We start from the raw sequence: 18,235 nt of genomic DNA, 5'->3' as shown, positions 1-18,235 counted from the left end.
GAAATAGGTAAGTGCATTTAAGCAACAAAACAAGATATGGAGTCATCACATTGTCAAGAGCCGAGGTGGCCCAGTGGTTAGGGTCCAGTACTGCAGGCCACTTCAGCTGACTGTTATCTGCAGTTCAGCAGTTCTAATCTCACCGGCTCAAGGTTGACTCAGCCTTCCATCCTTCCGAGGTGGGTGAAATGAGGACCCGGATTGTTGTTGGGGGCAATATGCTGACTCTGTAAACCGCTTAGAGAGGGCTGAAAGCCCTATGAAGCGGTATATAAGTCTAACTGCTATTGCTATTGCTATTGCTATTGCTATTGCTATTGCTATTGCTATTGCTATTGCTATCTATCTATCTATCTATCTATCTATCTATCTATCTATCTATCTATCTATCTATCTATCTATCAAAGAGCCAAGGTGGCGCAGTGGTTAGGGTGCAATACTGCAGGCCACTTCAGCTGACTGTTATCTGCAGTTCAGCGGTTCAAATCTCACCGGCTCAGGGTTGACTCAGCCTTCCATCCTTCCGAGGTGGGTGAAATGAGGACCCGGATTGTTGTTGGGGGCAATATGCTGACTCTGTAAACCGCTTAGAGAGGGCTGAAAGCCCTATGAAGCGGTATATAAGTCTAACTGCTATTGCTATTGCTATAAGAGATACATTTAAAAAATAGTTTTGTTTCATCCACATACCTTTAAACCATTTAATCAGTGGAGGTGGGACTCCAGTGCTCTTGCATTCCATTAGAGAGGTGTCCCCAAGGGCAATCAGAAGTTCATTTTGTACTACAGTTACCCTAGGGACTTCTACAAGGAGCAAGAAAAGAAGCATTAGAGATATAGATGCCTGATTCATCTTTTCAATTTTTTTTTAAATTATACAATCTTTATTCTAATTGAGGGGTCCTTGATGCTCTCTCAGCTTGCACTGATGGTGTTACCTAGTTAGGGTAACGAAACATCTGCAAAAAAAGCCAGCAAGCTCAGAGAACATCAAAGACCCCACATTTCAATCAGTGGTGGGATTCAATTTTTTTTTACTACCAGTTCTGTGGGCATGGCTTGGTGGGCGTAGCTTGATGGGCCTGGCAGGGAAGGATACTGTAAAATCTCCATTCCCGCCCCAATCTAGGGGAAGGTTACTGCAAAATCCCCATTTCCTCCCGATCAGCTGGGACTCGGGAGGTAGAGAATAGATGGGGGCGGAGCCATCAGAGGTGGCATTTACCGGTTCTCTGAACTACTCCAAAATTACACTACCGGTTCTCTAGAACTGGTCAGAACCTGCTGAATACCACCTCTGATTTCAACCTCAACTACAAATATTCTCCTTTATTGATATTCTAATTTAGCTTTGCTGGTTCAGGATACAATTATAAAAGTCTACCGATGCACTGGGGGCAGCTTAATTAATGGAGACCCTCTCTTTTTTTACAAACAGTTTGAATCGATCATATGATTCTACTTTACTTCCAGGAAGTCGGAAGGATATCAATAAACTGGTATTTTATAAAAAAATCCTATGAAGCAGGTTTGGTTGAGAATGGCTAGTTTTATCTTCTCTTAAGTAATAGAAGATAAAACTGGGACTCTTTTGAGTCAAAACATTTTTTGTTGCCAATGGAAGGAATTCATCTAAACTTTCTCATTTATACATTGTATGTCTGTATTGCCATCACCTAGCAAGGGGGATTTCAGATCAGATTCCCGGTTTTCTTAAAATTGAAAAAGTTTAACCAGGAAGTAAAGTAACACAACACACATTTATTTCCTATAGCCTAGCCTTAGAATTAGTCCCTTGTGGAATAATTTCAGAATACTTAGGTAGATAGTTGCCAGTGCTCCCTTGAAAATAAACAAATCTTGTATCCCATTTTTTTTTCATGTAATATTTTCACCTATTAGCTGTTCAGGCTGATAAAAAAAAACACTCAATAACTGTGCTGCTGTTTTGGGGTCTTGGTGAATATTCCTGCCTTAGTGTTCAAATAATCATACACTGATCACTGGCATCCACAAACATTCTGATCCATTGAACTTGGCAACAAATACAGGAAGTAATTAACTGCACTCTGTGATAGAGCCGAGGTGGCGCAGTGGTTAGGGTGCAGTACTGCAGGCCACTTCAGCTGACTGTTATCTGCAGTTCGGCGGTTCTAATCTCACCGGCTCAAGGTTGACTCAGCCTTCCATCCTTCCGAGGTGGGTGAAATGAGGACCCAGACTGTGGGGGCGATATGCTGATTCTGTAAACCGCTTAGAGAGGGCTGAAAGCCCTGTGAAGCGGTATATAAGTCTAACTGCTATTTACTTATTTATTTATTTTATTTTTTTATACTTGCCAATGTACGTGAGGCCAGCTGTTCCTTTGACTGTTCCAGCTGCATTGCTAGCCAAACAACCATAGGCCCCTTCATCCTTGGGCACTGCGTTTTTTATAATTAAAGAACCTCCAGGAGTTAACCTGTACCTGTTAATAAGAAATTGGTAGGTCCGTCTGATACTCTTATTATTATTTTTTTAAAGAAAGAATAATACCATCATAAGAGCTTGAAACCATGCAGTTTTCATTTCTGCAAACCCCATTCTGAGTTAAAGGACAGATGTGCCTATTTCATATTATATGAAATAATTTACAGAGCAATTTTTAAAAAAATGATGTTTGAAAAAGTCTCAAGGCTGCTTCCTGTTCAGATTGTCACTCATCACAGCAAAATAAAAAGATAAATGCATAAGTCCAATTATTGTAGCCTAGAACAGGGCTGTCAAACTCCCAGCCCATTGGCCGGATGCGTCACATGTTGGCCATGCCCACACCCAGTTTAGCAAAGAGGGAAAAAGTCCCGATACATCACAGGACAACGTTGTGATGATGTGACTTAGACACCCCTGGCCTAGACCCTTGAAATATTTCAGACATAATTCAGTGTTGTGGCCCAGCAGGAGCTGTTGGAGCTGCCACCAGACTCCGACAGCGAGGGGCCCTCTGAGTTGGCTCTGGAGGATTTGGAGGACCCTGGACAGGGTTCCGACACCGAGGAGGCCCAGAGAGGCTGGTTGGCCTGACCTGAGCCTTGGACCACTGGGGAGGAGACAAGGGAGAGTGAGCCAGATGCCAGTGGTGAGTTGTTCCTGGATGCATGCCATCAAAGAGCTAATAGGCGTCAGGAACAATTGCACAAGTACAGGAGGTAATTGCACTCAGCTGGTGGTTATTAGGCTCCTCTCCAGACTATAAAAGGACTGCTTGTGCACACACCCCTCTTTGCAGAAGTCAACACAGGATTGAATGTCAGAGGACATTACTGTGAGCTTGGCAGGCTGGATTGCTGCCAAGCCTTATCTGTGTTTATTGCTGCCTGAGTTTGTCTGAGTTGCTGCCAAGGTCCTTATCTGTTTGTTCTGCTTGGCTTTCAGCCACCGAGGTTTTGGTGTCTTGCTATTAAAGTACATTCCAGTTAAGCTTGTCTCGGCAGTCGTTACTGGATGGATGAGGGGGTCAGAACAATTCCCTATCCTCTTATCGCTGGCTGTGCTGGTTAAGACTGAAGAAAGAAAAGATGAAAAAAAAATACTTAGGACATCAGACTGTCTACTCCACTCTGATGCGTTGCTCCTGCTTTAACATTGCCACTTGGGAACCAGAACTCTGAAATAAGAACTCTATAATTAACTGTAGCTTTTGAACTGGACATTATGGAATTATGGTGGGAATTTGAAGAACTACATGAAATTATAAAAAATATATGCATAAATCATTAAAATCAAGTCTAAATAGAATTCTGAACTCAGAAAAGCAGGAACTGAAGGAAGAAGTGAAGGAAGAAGGGGGACGGATAATGAAGGGGTAGAAACAGTGGGGAAATAAAAAGCAGACAAAAAACTTCATTGAGTTCGACAGTGGTATAGGGAAAATTGAAAAGGGGGGATATGTCCCATCAAAAGGAAATAAAAAGCAAACCAAAGACCTTACGGAGGTTGACAGTGGCATAGGGAAAACTGAAGAAGGGAGTTACACCCCAACAAAGGAAAATATAAAACATTTCTTTGAGTTTGACAGTGGCTTGAAGAAAATTGAAGAGGGTGGACCTATCAAAGAAAAGGGAGAAGGCAGGAATAGAGAAGTGGGACAAATGACTTACAAGGAAAAAAAATCAGACAATTAGAAATTGTTATATGGGGAAATACAAAGCTGAGATATGTGGTTTATTCCTAAACATGACAATAAAATTGAGTTTCTAACTACTTGAATATTCTAATGGAAAGATAATTTAAAAAAGGTTAAAATATAGGAGATATAGATAAATATGAAACTGATATGGGGAGATTGTAAAGCAGTGGTTTGTGATTCACTTTTATACATGATAATTAAACTGAGTTGCTAATTGATTGAATATGACAATAGAAGGACAATTAAGCATGTGTTAAAATATATGAAACATGGACATATATAGAACTTTTAAGATGATGAATAAAGTGAGATGTTTACTTATTATTCTATATAATAGATTAAGGGAATTGTAATGAACTTTCAACAGTAAGGATTGTTATTTAAAGACAAGGCAAGATATGGAAAAATGGAGCAGGAACATGAAATATACTTACAATGGTAAATTACTGAGATTTAAAGACAGAATCACAAATTTGTGGCCTGTGAGGATGCATAATTATATAAATATAATGATGAGAATAGCTGGGAATTGTAACCAGGTCTACATCTCGCCCAAAAATAGGCTGGGGGGTGGTTTCAAAAACACGATTACTATATATGTATACTTTTTCTCTCTCTCTCTTTAAAAAAAAAGGAGGAAGATATCTGTTAAAATTAAATATGTATATTGAAAAGAAATTATAGATACCTCCAACATAAAATGGGCACCAAGTAAATGAGATGAAGATTGTGAAGTAGAGGAGAGAGATAAGGGAAGAAGAGAGGGATAGGAGAGAGAGAAGGGGGAGGAGGAGAGAAAGGAGGAGTGGAAAGGGGAGAGAGGAGAAGGATAGATAGATAGATAGATAGATAGATAGATAGATAGATAGATAGATAGATAGATAGATAGATAGATAGATAGATAGATAGAAGTTTATTTATATGCCGCCCTTTTCCCTGGGGGGACTCAGGGCGGCTCACAATCCAAGGTGGAGGGGGAGAAGGAGAGAGGAAGGGGAAGTAGAGAAGAGAAGGACAACAGAGGGAAGAAAGGAGGTAGGGAGGAGGAGGAGAGCGGGAGAAGAAAGTGACAGATAAGGTACAATTATGGTGTATGGAGAGCAGAAGAGCCAATAATTGTTTAATTGTTTTGGGGAGTTGATGGTAAGACGAATTGATGTAAACATTTAATAATATAATACGATGCTGGTTATGAAAAAATAAAAAACTTGCTTATGGGTCATTTCCATGTTTTGCCAGGGGTGAAAGACATATAAATTCAGGCAATGCAAATTATCAGGTAGCACCTTCCATGATCCTAAAAAAGATCACATACTTGGAAGGGTCTATGTATTTTCTGGCAGGCCACCAAAGTTCTCAAATTGTACAATAAGGATCTCTCCTTGTTAAATTTCATAATAGACATAAATTGTTGATAAAAGAGAGTTTCATTCATTTTTCTCTCTCAGTGATGGCAACAATTGTTGGTGGATAGAGGGAGAAAGACCCTGAACATACCTGTTGGATGCCATAAGGAACATCTCATTATGTGTCCATACCACAGTTGGTTTTGGGTAACCTGTTGCAGAGCAACTGATAGATACTTCAGATCCTTCTGTAAATGACTGGTTCTTGGGTGATACAATAACTTTGGGGGGTTCTGTTAAATGAAATAGAACACAGATTGATTATTATTCTTTTGCAATTTTTGCAATTTTTAAACATAAAAAAACAACATTAATTTTTTTCCTCATCCATTACATACAGCATGTCGTTTGGTTACAAGTGTTTTTGCATCCATATTCTCAATTACATTTGCAATCACAGATTTTCCGTCTAATATAACTAGATACCTCACTTTCATTGTACAAGGTATATTCAATTACGATTAATTTTTTTTCCGCTAAACCCAATTCCCTTACATGCTTGGCTGTCTGTTTAATAACAATATACCTTTGTATAATCACATTTCCCGATATGAAAAAGATTTTTGTTGTTCAAAAAAGAAAGAAAGAAGAAGTGATAAAGAAAAAGCAAGGAAAAGAATAAGAAAGAAAAAGTCAGTAAGGTCTCTGCATTGAACTCAGCTTCTTACCATTACACAAACTTGAGCAGTTTACATTGTTCCTAATCTTAATTAATTAATTACCTGCAGGATTTCAAAATGTATTAAAACCAAATAAATTAACCAAGTAGAACTCTTCTCTAGCTAGGGTCCTTATCTCTTTATCTAAATATCTATCTGTTTCCAAACCCTTAATTTGTCCCCTTTATGCCTCCGATATGAAAAAGATTTACCAACCATTTATATTTGTATATCACTGTTTTCAATTATATATAATCCCACCAATCATCTATCGAGTCTGCTTATGTTCATTATTGTCCTTGTACATCATACATTCAAACAATCTTCCCATTTCACAGATAGAGAATGAGTAAATAAGTCTACTAGATGTTGGTTTATATTAAAAATTAACAGTCAATCTGTTTTGTTCCATTGTTGACATATGGTACACAAATAAGTAATTAATCCAGAATACTTCAGTGTCCTTTGGTTTACATTTTGCTTAAAAAGGGTTAAAAAAAACAATGAAGTTTCACAGAGACTGAATTTATTTATTGTGCTAAGCTGTTGTATGATTGGTTCAATTTTGGCTGAGCTGCTGCGGTATTGTTGAAAGAAATGTCCTTCTGGATTCGGCTCCAAGTGGGGGAAAAGACACTGGAGATGACATGGAGGCTGCTTGGAAAGATGGTTTTAATGGTGGACAGGACCACATGGCTTGAGCTCCTGAACAGAAAAGGTGATCGCATGCTTCAATGTTGGTGGAGAAGAAGAGAAGGGCTGAGGAAGGGGCTTGCTAGAATTTTTATACCCTGTTTAGTCCCACCTCTCTGATTCCTGTTCCTGTGTAAGAAATGTATTCTGATTGGTTGTCAGACTCCCATGGTGCCATGCAGGGGGCTACTCTCTAGGCTGTTTTGAATCCATAGATGAGTTCTCAGATGCCATGTGGAGAGTTGAGTAATATCCCTTCCCCCTACAGCTGCAGTGGAGAAGTCTTTATTATGTAAAGTGGGCTAACCTGGCCCTCTCAATGGTCTATTGACAAAATGTGGATGGGCAGGAAGCTACAGGCAACTATTCTGTCCTTTAAAGCATGTTTCTTTCTTTTCACATCCAGAGAAATATTCTGCCTTTTCAATATTTCCTAGGATATTTCATTTTTCTGGGAGAGGCCTGGATGATAACTTCCCACAGTATATTCACCATGCTTTATGAATTAGGACCCACTAAACCACTATTGTTTGTTCCCCAAAGCATGCTCAAAGCAAACAATGGCTTAGCATGATGTGTGATCTCATGTGGCAATTGTTTTTGCACAATTGTGTTTGCACAAAATAGCAATAGCAGTTAGACTTATATACCGCTTCATAGGGCTTTCAGCCCTCTCTAAGCGGTTTACAGAGTCAGCATATCGCCCCCACAGTCTGGGTCCTCATTTCACCTACCTCGGAAGGATGGAAGGCTGAGTCAACCTTGAGCCGGTGAGATTAGAACCGTCGAACTGCAGATAACAGTCAGTTGAAGTGGCCTGCAGTACTGCACCCTAACCACTGCGCCACCTCGGCTCACTAAAATGGATTAATAGGGTGTATTATGTGGCAAAACTAAGGAAACTAAGGCAAGCATATGAGCACAAGCTCAAAATCCTGCTACCAATTTACCTATATCCAATGTTCTCCATACTTTATGAGTTCACGTCAAGAAATATCAATGAAACCTGAAGGTTTCACTTACACTGCTTCAAAAACATGGGTAGGCAGACATATCTGATAGGCTAAGGAGTTCTAGAAATGAAAGACTGGGACCAAATCCAAATATAGATCTATATGTTTTTTCAGTGTATCTGACAGAACTGTTCCGAAGTGATCTGCCATGTGGAATGTTGCCTGAACTATTTTAATTCCTTTTTAAACATTGCCAGGAACCGACCAAGGGATGCTTTAAATGCTTTGTGGGTTGGAAACTAAAACTGGTTCGTGTGAAAGTACACACTGTGCTTCAACATCACCTCTTCTGACAAATACAGTGTTATTTTATTACACCACACATGAAATATTCAGCAATAAGGCTCTTTGATTAAGAAGTACGTTTTGTTATATTATAGTGGTTTGGCTTGCAGAAAAAGTCAACAGAAAATACTGCAACATCCAGCACACCAACATCTGGAGCAATTGCTAGCTTTGTTTTTTTTTTAAATCCCAGCAGTACCCAAATGACAAGGATAGGGAAAAAAAACACACCAATATAGCATTATTCTCACATGTGGCACGTTTCCTTTTTAATGGTGAAAGAGGAAAAAAATGTTATACACAAATGTCACAATAGGGTGATCGTTTCCAGATCATTCTTTTGTCTAAAGGCTCTCCTTCTCCTTCTTTGATTTAAGACATTTTCTCAAGCATTTTCTCTTCCATGGATTGGGATTTCAGGCTCAGGAACCACTCATAGCAATAGCAGTAGCAAAAGCAGTTAGACTTATATACCGCTTCATAGGGCTTTCAGCCCTCTCTAAGCGGTTTACATAGTCAGCATATTGCCCCCAACAACAACAATCCGGGTCCTCATTTTACCTACCTCGGAAGGATGGAAGGCTGAGTCAACCTTGAGCCGCTGAGATTTGAACCGCCGAACTGCAGAACTAGCAGTCAGCTGAAGTGGCTGCAGTACTGCACCCTAACCACTGCGCCACCTCGGCTCTTATGATACCTTGGTCTAGTTTTCTTAGTGTTGTTGGGTGTGTGTTTTTTCTTTTGTTTTTTAAAGAAATTTATCAAGAACAAATTTACCACTTGAACGGCAATCAATTCCACGTCTTGTTGTTGCTTATTGAAAAGAACATTTGTTTCCTTGCCTGATGAATATATTGTCAGCTTGATTTTCATGTTGTCCATCTGGTTTTATTCATGTAATCAAATAAGGTTTTTTTGCAATAAATATTAAAATGTTCTTGGCAAAATTCTGTTACTCTTTTTCCTGCTTGGCTTTGTACACTGATTTTCACATTATTTCAGGTATAATTTTACTGATATGGCCCTGGTTGTGATCCATATGGGATCTAAATTATATTTGTAGCCTATATATATATATATATATATATATATATATATATATATATATATATATATATATATATATATATATATATATATATATATATATATATATATATATATATATATATGTATATATATATATATATATATATATATATATATATATATATATATATATATATATATATATATATATTCAAGTTTAAATTGTAGCAAGGAACTCCATTTACCATCAATGTTAATGTAATGTTAATTTAAGTTAATACTAACATTATTATACTACTATACTTAATATTATTCTTTCATACTTTATTCCATGCTTCCAAACAAAAAAAAAGTTCTGATTTATTTAAGAAGAATTTATTCTTATTATTAAATTTAAATATATATTTGCTATAAAAACAGAATTGATAAACCAGATTAAAGTGGCATTAACAGAAAAAGGACAATGTTGCATTATTATTATTATTATTATTTTAAAAAACTGTATATCCTTTTTTGTTCTGTTCTGATTTATTTAAGAATTTATTCTTATTGTTAAATTTAAATATATATTTGCTATAAAAATAGAATTGATAAACCAGATTAAAGTGGCATTAACAGAAAAAGAACAATGTTGCATTATTATTATTATTATTTTAAAAACCTGTATATCCTTTTTTTTCATTTTACCTTGCACTGTAAGGAATACAGACGCCCTGGTGAAACCGCCTTCATTCGAAGCCACACAGTTGTATCCTCCGGCATCTGAGATTTTGACTGTTTTGATCTCAAGAGAGAGATTGCTCATCATCCGCATCCTCAAGGGCTCCAGGAGTTTCACATTCCTGTTATCTCTGTGCCAGGTGAGATTGTAACGCACTGTGCTCATGGTTAAGCAGGTAAGAATGGCTCGGTCACCAGGAGGGACAGTAACATTGTTCGGAACCTGTATGACAGGTGGAGGCTCTGTGCAGAAAAAAAAAACACACGAAAAACAATATTCGTTCGATCAAAAAGTTAACAAAAGCGAAGGTGAATTCTCAATTAATTAAGCAAGAGCTCTTTCTTGTTTTGAGAGTCCCAAAGGTGCTTTTTTTATTTCAAGAGGCAACTGGACTTTCTGCTTTTTCTTTGAAGACATTTCACTTCTCAACCAAAAAGCTTCTTCAGCTCTGATTCCAGTTGCCTCTTGAGAAAAAGCACCTTTTGGACAACCATGATTTGGATGACTGAGAATCTCCATTGAGTTTCTCACCATTTGTGCACTCATTGCTACTTCTCCATCACTCTTGCTTCCTTGCTATTAATCCATATCATCTCATCTGCTGTTACCTAGCTACAGAACCATGTCCACCACTGCTGGGTCCTCTTTCTTGCCTCAAAACTCTTCTTGTCTACTCACCTTGCGCTCTACATGGGGCAGCCCTTGAAGAGTATTTGGAGACTTCAGCTCGTCCAGAACGCAGCCGCGCGAGCGATTGTGGGTGCACCTCGGTACACCCACATTACACCTATCCTCCGCGAGCTGCGCTGGTTACCGATCGGTCTCCGGATACGCTTCAAGGTGCTAGTCGTCACTTATAAAGCCCTTCATGGTATTGGATCTGGGTACTTGAGAGACCGCCTGCTGCCAATTACCTCCCACAGACCCATTAGATCTCACAGGGTTGGCCTCCTCCGGGTGCCATCTACCAGTCAATGCCACCTGGCTATTACCCGGGGGAGGGCCTTCTCTGTGGCAGCTCCGGCCCTCTGGAATGAACTCCCCACAGGGATTCGGACCCTCACCTCTCTCCAGGCCTTCCGAAAAGCCGTCAAAACCTGGCTTTGCCGACAGGCCTGGGGGTGATGAGTTCCCTCCCCTCTCGACATGTATAGTTGTGCGACTGTTGTTTACTTTTATTATTTGCATTTTGTTTTTTTTATGTTCCCCTTTTTCCCCCTTGAATTGTTCGCCGCCCTGAGTCCTCCCGGAGAAGGGTGGCATACAAATAATAAAATTCTAATTCTAATTCACCTGAGAGCCTACCAGTGATTATACATTTTCTAACATGGAAGAAGGCATCTCCTTTTCCTCTTCCTCCACCATTAGAGTTTCACATTAGGTGTCTTCTTAAGAAAACAATTCCTGGGAATATTAAATGTAATATTATGTAATATTCCCTGGAACTCTTTCCTTTTTTTAAAAAAAAACAACCTTATGTGAAACTCAAATGGTGGAGGAAGAGGAGATGGCTTCTTCCATGCAGCTAAATCAATCAAATGATGCCTTGGGAAACATGTCACTATTGACAGCACCAGAGAAGCAACATGTTCTAGTGGCCACAAGAATGCACAAAAGCAGTTTCTTTTTTCCACCTCATTGATATATATTTTGTATTGTTTTTATAACACAAATTTCTAATTTGAACAGTGTGGTTTCTGTTGTGGCCCTGCAGGAGCCGTTGGAGCTGCCACCAGACTCCAACAGCGAGGGACCCTATGAGTTGGCTCTGGAGGATGTGGAGGACCTTGGACAGGGTTCCGACTCCAAGCAGGGCACAGAGAGGCTGGTTGGTCACCAGGTGGCGCCTGAACCTTGGATCAGTGGGGAGGAGATAAGGGAGAGTGATCCAGAAACCAACAGTGAGTTGTTCCGGGATGCACGCCATCAAAGAGCTACTTGGCATCAAGAACAACTACGTAATTACAGGAGATAATTATGCTCAGTTGATGGTCATTAGGCTCCTCTCCAGACTGTAAAACAGACTGCTTGTGCCACGCCCTTCTTGAAGAAGTCAACGCTTTGATTAAAGAGAAACAAACTTGGCAGGCTGGATTGCTGCCAGAGTTTGTCTGAATTGCTGCCAAGGTTTGTCGGCCTTGCTGCCAAGATCCTTATCTGTTTGTTTACTTGGCTTTCAGCCACCGAGAGTCTGGTCTTGTTATTAAAGGACATTCTAATTAAGCTTGTCTTGGCTTTCATTACTGGACGGAGGAGGACAGAACAATTTTACATATTTTAACAGTAGCCAGGATTGCATCTGCACAATATTGGAAAAATGAACAACCCCCCAAAAATGATAATGTAATCAAAACATAATAATAATCGGATGTGCAAAAATGGACATGTTAACATAAAAAATGAAAGAAAATAAAGAAAGTAAAAAACACATTATAATCTGACTTGTTTCATAACATTGCACCACAATAAATAAATATATATATATATATATATATATATATATATATATATATATATATATATATATATATATATATATATATATATATATATATATATATATATATATATATATATATATGTGAGAAGCAATAGTAATAGCGCTAACCTGATACATCCAAAAATGTCTCTGCTTGTCCGGTACCCGCAGTACTGCTAGCGATACATTCATAATAGCCCTCATCCAAAAGAGATACTTTGGCAATCTCCCAATTTACAATAGCAGATTCTCTGCAACACAATAACAGCAAGAAAATATTCAGAATTACGGAAAATCTCTCTAACGTTGGCTATAGAATTCCATGTGCAAAATCTACATAGCTTCCTGTTGTGGCCCAACAGGAGCCGTTGGAGCTGCCACCAGACTCCAACAGCGAGGGGCCCTATGAGTCAGCTCTGGAGGATGTGGAGGACCCTGGACAGGGTTCCAACTCCGAGCAGGGCGCAGAGAGACTGGATGGCCACCAGGTGGCACCCGACCCTTGGACCAGTGGGGAGGAGGCAAGGGAGAGTGATCCAGAAGCCAGCAGTGAGTTGTTCCTGGATGCACGCCATCGAAGAGCTACTCAGGGTCAGGAACAATTATGCAATTACAGGAGGTGATTACGCTCAGCTGGTGGTCATTAGGTTCCTCTCCAGACTATAAAAAAGACTGCTTGTGCCACGCCCTTCTTGCAGAAGTCAACGCTTTGACTAAAGAGAAACTAACTTGGCAGGCTGGATTGCTGGATGATCAGTCTACTAAAATATTATCTCTGCCTACGTTTAATCAGGAAAAACTGACATAATATAGAACTTGAACTGTTTTAAAAATTATTTATTGATTTATTCAGAAAATTTAAATACTTTTTTAAAATTTAACATGTATTCAATTAATTAAATTAATATTTTTAATTCATACAAAAGAACAAACTTCGGGGGCAGCAACAGAACAGCCATTTAAATCCCATTATTTCAGGCTGAACTCTCAGTCAGGCTATCTTATTATTTAATGTAATCAACATATAACAAGACATAAAAATAATCAAAAGGGAAAAAAAAACCAAGCATTTGGAGTTTAAAATCAGAATTAAACACCCAAGGAAGTATGTCTCTAGAGTGACTTAATGCAATTTCATAAAAAGATTGTGTAATAAATTGGCAGCAATTTATGTAGTTGGATTACAACATCCATATTATTAATTGATTAATTAAACAAAAAGGCATAATCACACTATTGTTTATTTCGGAAATAGGCAGGAAATCCCTCAAACTGTTTCTGCTTCCTTTTTTTAATGTTTTAGTATTACGAAATGCAGTTAAAAGATTCTTTGCTTAGACAAAGGATCTTAAAGAAATAATTATTGCTATTGTTTTGGAACATATAATGCCTATAAAAATGTAAACTGAATCCAGACTGAAATCAGGGGATCAAAGTAGTTAAGACTTAATCCCATTAAGTGTGATTGACTTAGTCCAGATTGGAACATAATATAATTAGATCACTGTTTTCAAAATACCTAAGAAATCTTTTCCATACTTATTTTGGGACTACCCTGTGTACAGAGGATAGAGAACAAGGTTCTGAGAACTGTTATAAGCTATCCACACAATCTGTGTGCATTCCAGTGCAAAATCTAACATCTATGCTGTTGTATTCTAAGGAGAGATAGGGCAGTAATAGTTAATGGTTATTTCAGGTCATCCCGTTATTGGCAGAGTCTGATGGCTATCACAGAAAGCAGAATTTAGATATTGTGATTGAACAGCATACTGGAAAATTTGTCAATACTTAATTTTTATTATGTGGAAAAGAAAGTCAAAACTACCCTTCAATTAATCCTCCTGAAAAACTTGAGTTTTTCCAAAAACTAATATGAAAATAACATTAATTTCAACATTCCTACTCTGATTATTTTCAGCAAAGAGGTATACTACGAAATGCTCAGAAGTACATAGAACACTGAAAAAGCCCCTGAGATTTAAAGACAGAATTACAAACCGTGGAAGTATAATTATATAAACTTAATGATGAGGATAGCTGGGAATTGTAACCAGGTCTACATCTCGGCCAAAATTAGGCAGGGGGTGGTGGTTAAAAGTATAATGATTATATATGTATACTTTTTTGTTCTGTCTTTAAAAAAAAGGAGGAGGAAGATATATGTTAAAATTAAATATGTATATTGAAAAGGAATTATAAATACCATCAACATAAAATGGAGCTCGCTCAGAATCTGAAATACACCAAGTAAATGAGACGAAGAGTGTGAAGTAGAGGAGAGAGGTAGGAGAAGAAGAGAGGGATAGGAGAGAGGGCAAGGGGGGAAGAGGAGAAGAGAAAGGAGGAGTGGAAAGGGGAGAGAGGAGAAGGAGAGAGGAAAGGAAAGTAGAGAAGAAAAGGACGACAGAGGAAAGAAAGGAGGTAGGGAGGGGGAGGAGAGGAGAAAGTGATAGATAAGGTACAAATATGCAGAAGAGCTGAAGAGCAGAAGAGCCAATAATTGTTTTTGGGAGTTGATGGTAAGATGAATTGATGTAAACATTTAATAATGCAATACGATGTTGGCTATGTAATAGTATACATGTGGTTATATGTTATGAAAATGAAAAATAAGATGATAGATAGATAGATAGATAGATAGATAGATAGATAGATAGATAGATAGATAGATAGATAGATAGATAGAGATATAAAATAGGAGCACCAAAGTTTCGCCATAATTTTACCCTTGCATAATGAAGGCAACTGTCTTCTTTTACCTCTTCAATTAAATTTAGGAAACATTACTTACTTGGAAAATTGATCCATTCCCAGTTTAATTCCATTTCTTCTAAAGTGAACATTAAAAGGTATGAGGCTGACTATGTGGCAAGAAATATGACTTGGTTGCAAATAATATCCTGGGGTTTTCTTGGGCATGCTGACTTTTGGAGCATCTAGTGAAAAACAATGTCAAACTGGTTATTTTCATAAAGGCTTGTCTTGTAAATTTATTTAATGTACATATACAGTACATAAATAGCCTATATCTATATTTCTGTCTGCCTTTCTGCCTCGGGTGCCGAATAAACACAATTGCAGAGATTTTCCCTTCTGCGCCATTTTTTTTTTTGTGCGCACACATGTGCAGTAGTCAGTCGTGCTTCTGGTCATGAACAAATCGGGTGGCGACTGAAATCCTGGAACAGATTAAGGTCAGCACCTAAGGTCCCACTGTATTATCTATCTATCTATCTATCTATCTATCTATCTATCTATCTATCTATCTATCTATCATTAACATCTATCTACCATCTATCAATCTATTTATCATTATCCATTTGTCATCTATATCTAACATCTATCTATCTATCTATCTATCTATCTATCTATCTATCTATCTATCATCTATCCATCCATCCATCATCCATCATCCATCACCTATCATCCATCATCCATCATCTATCTATCTATCAATCATCTATCCATCCATCCATCCATCCATCCATCCATCTGTCTGTCTGTCTATCATTAACATCTATCTACCATCTATCAATCTATTTATCATTATCCATTTGTCATCTATATCTAACATCTATCTATCTATCTATCTATCTATCTATCTATCTATCTATCTATCATCTATCCATCCATCCATCCATCCATCATCCATCATCCATCACCCATCATCCATCATCCATCATCTATCTATCTATCATCTATCCATCCATCCATCCATCCATCCATCTGTCTGTCTGTCTGTCTATCATTAACATCTATCTACCATCTATCAATCTATTTTCATTATCCATTTGTCATCTATATCTACTATCTATCTATCTATTTATCCATCCATCCATCCGTCTGTCTGTCTGTCTGTCTGTCTATCATTAACATCTATCTACCATCTATCAATCTATTTTCATTATCCATTTGTCCTCTATATCTACCATCTATCTATCTATCATCCATCACCCATCACCATCTATCTATTTATCTATCTATCTATCTATCTATCTATCTATCTGTCTGTCTGTCTGTCTGTCTGTCCGTCCGTCCGTCCGTCCGTCTGTCTGTCTGTCCATCCGTCTGTCTATCATTAACATCTATCTACCATCTATCAATCTATTTTCATTATCCATTTGTCATCTATATCTACCATCTATCTATCCATCTATCCATCTATCCATCTATCCATCTATCCATCTATCCATCTATCCATCTATCCATCTATCCATCTATCCATCTATCCATCTATCCATCTATCCATCTATCCATCTATCCATCTATCCATCTATCCATCTATCTATCTATCTATCTATCTACCATCCATCCATCCATCCATCCATCTATCTGTCTATCTGTCTATCATTAACATCTATCTACCATCTATCAATCTATTTTCATTATCCATGTGTCATCTATATCTACCATCTATCTATCATCCATCATCCATCATCCATCATCTATCTATCTATCTATCTATCTATCTATCTATCTATCCATCTATCCATCTATCCATCTATCCATCTATCCATCTATCCATCTATCCATCTATCTATCTATCTATCTATCTACCATCCATCCATCCATCCATCCATCTATCTGTCTATCTGTCTATCATTAACATCTATCTACCATCTATCAATCTATTTTCATTATCCATGTGTCATCTATATCTACCATCTATCTATCATCCATCATCCATCATCCATCATCTATCTATCTATCTATCTATCTATCTATCTATCTATCTATCTATCTATCTATCTATCTATCTATCTATCTACCTATCTATTTATCCATCCATCTATCCATCTATCTATCTTCCTATAAAGCTAAAGATTAAGATATATGCAAATGCAACTAAAGAACTCCAAATCATATAGAGATATGATTTAAAATAGTTACCAGGAATAATATTAGAAAATGAAACACTTGAAACTCTCTGAAAGAGGTAATCTTCTTTGTCGTAGCCAGTTATTTTAAGGAAAAAGGCTTCATTTGGTGGAATAAATTCAGAGACATTCCAGATTCCATAAGGATTCATTTCAGGAAAGGGTTTTACAGGAACAGTCTTGAGGGGGTCTCCAGCAACGCTTAGCAGTTCTAAACGTTCTACTCTAGCTGGAAGATGGATTCCTGTAGTATTGAGCAGAATGAAGGTAGGTATCCCTGTAGACCAAATGCAAATGAAAAATCACACCAATCATTCCTTTTTCATTTTTCTTAGGCAGCATAATCTTCTGTTATGTCACTGGAAGAACTTGGTATATTTTAGTTGCTCTAAAACAGAGTGGGAAATCTGGAACCTCTGTCTTGGAAATCTATTTTGCCTCACAAAACCCAAATTGACTATATTGCTGAAGGTTAGTGCCAGATCTGCTAAAAATCAACCACAATATATTCTGGTTTTTGGTTTGTTTGTTTGTTGAGACAGGAATGACACAAAAAACAGAATAAACATAAATCCAGTTAAGCAAAAGAAAGAATATTCTTCTAAAATTTCAATAGGTAAGTACAAGCCCGTCAAGCTGCATGTAACAATACCGTCCACTTTGCATTACAAGCCCATCCTTTTAAAGACCTTATTCCCCCAACACCAAAACATTGGCTTTCAGCACTGGGAGTTGGCCATTTACTGGAGGAAATAAAAGATAAATAAAAAGACAGTCATATAGCAAAACATGGCTCTCTTGATTTGGGAGGAAATGTGTCCATGCAGTCAACAAACGTTAACCTTAACTCAAATGAGACTACTTTTATGGAGCCGAGGTGGCGCAGTGGTTAAATGCAGCAC

General features: G+C 37.9%; 1 protein-coding gene across 1 annotated transcript in view; it reads right to left on the bottom strand.

The window, feature by feature from the left end:
* The window catches only part of HMCN1 (hemicentin 1), a 240,065-nt gene that overhangs the window by 167,249 nt on the left and 54,581 nt on the right, over positions 1–18,235 (bottom strand). Inside the window, exons 8-14 of the mRNA XM_087726175.1 lie at positions 17,347–17,610; positions 15,248–15,392; positions 12,583–12,704; positions 9,941–10,216; positions 5,666–5,807; positions 2,340–2,467; positions 691–804 (exon numbers count right to left, since the gene is read on the bottom strand). Coding sequence (XP_087582301.1) covers positions 691–804; positions 2,340–2,467; positions 5,666–5,807; positions 9,941–10,216; positions 12,583–12,704; positions 15,248–15,392; positions 17,347–17,610 — 1,191 coding nt within the window. The remainder of the gene's footprint in view (positions 1–690; positions 805–2,339; positions 2,468–5,665; positions 5,808–9,940; positions 10,217–12,582; positions 12,705–15,247; positions 15,393–17,346; positions 17,611–18,235) is intronic.

The sequence above is a fragment of the Thamnophis sirtalis genome, unplaced genomic scaffold (genome assembly GCF_051295495.1).
Source record: "Thamnophis sirtalis isolate CommonGarterSnake01/CBP01778 unplaced genomic scaffold, rThaSir2_p1.2 scaffold_12, whole genome shotgun sequence".
In the NCBI taxonomy this organism is placed as follows: Eukaryota; Metazoa; Chordata; class Lepidosauria; order Squamata; family Natricidae; genus Thamnophis; species Thamnophis sirtalis.
This window is presented reverse-complemented; position numbering and strand designations above follow the sequence as displayed.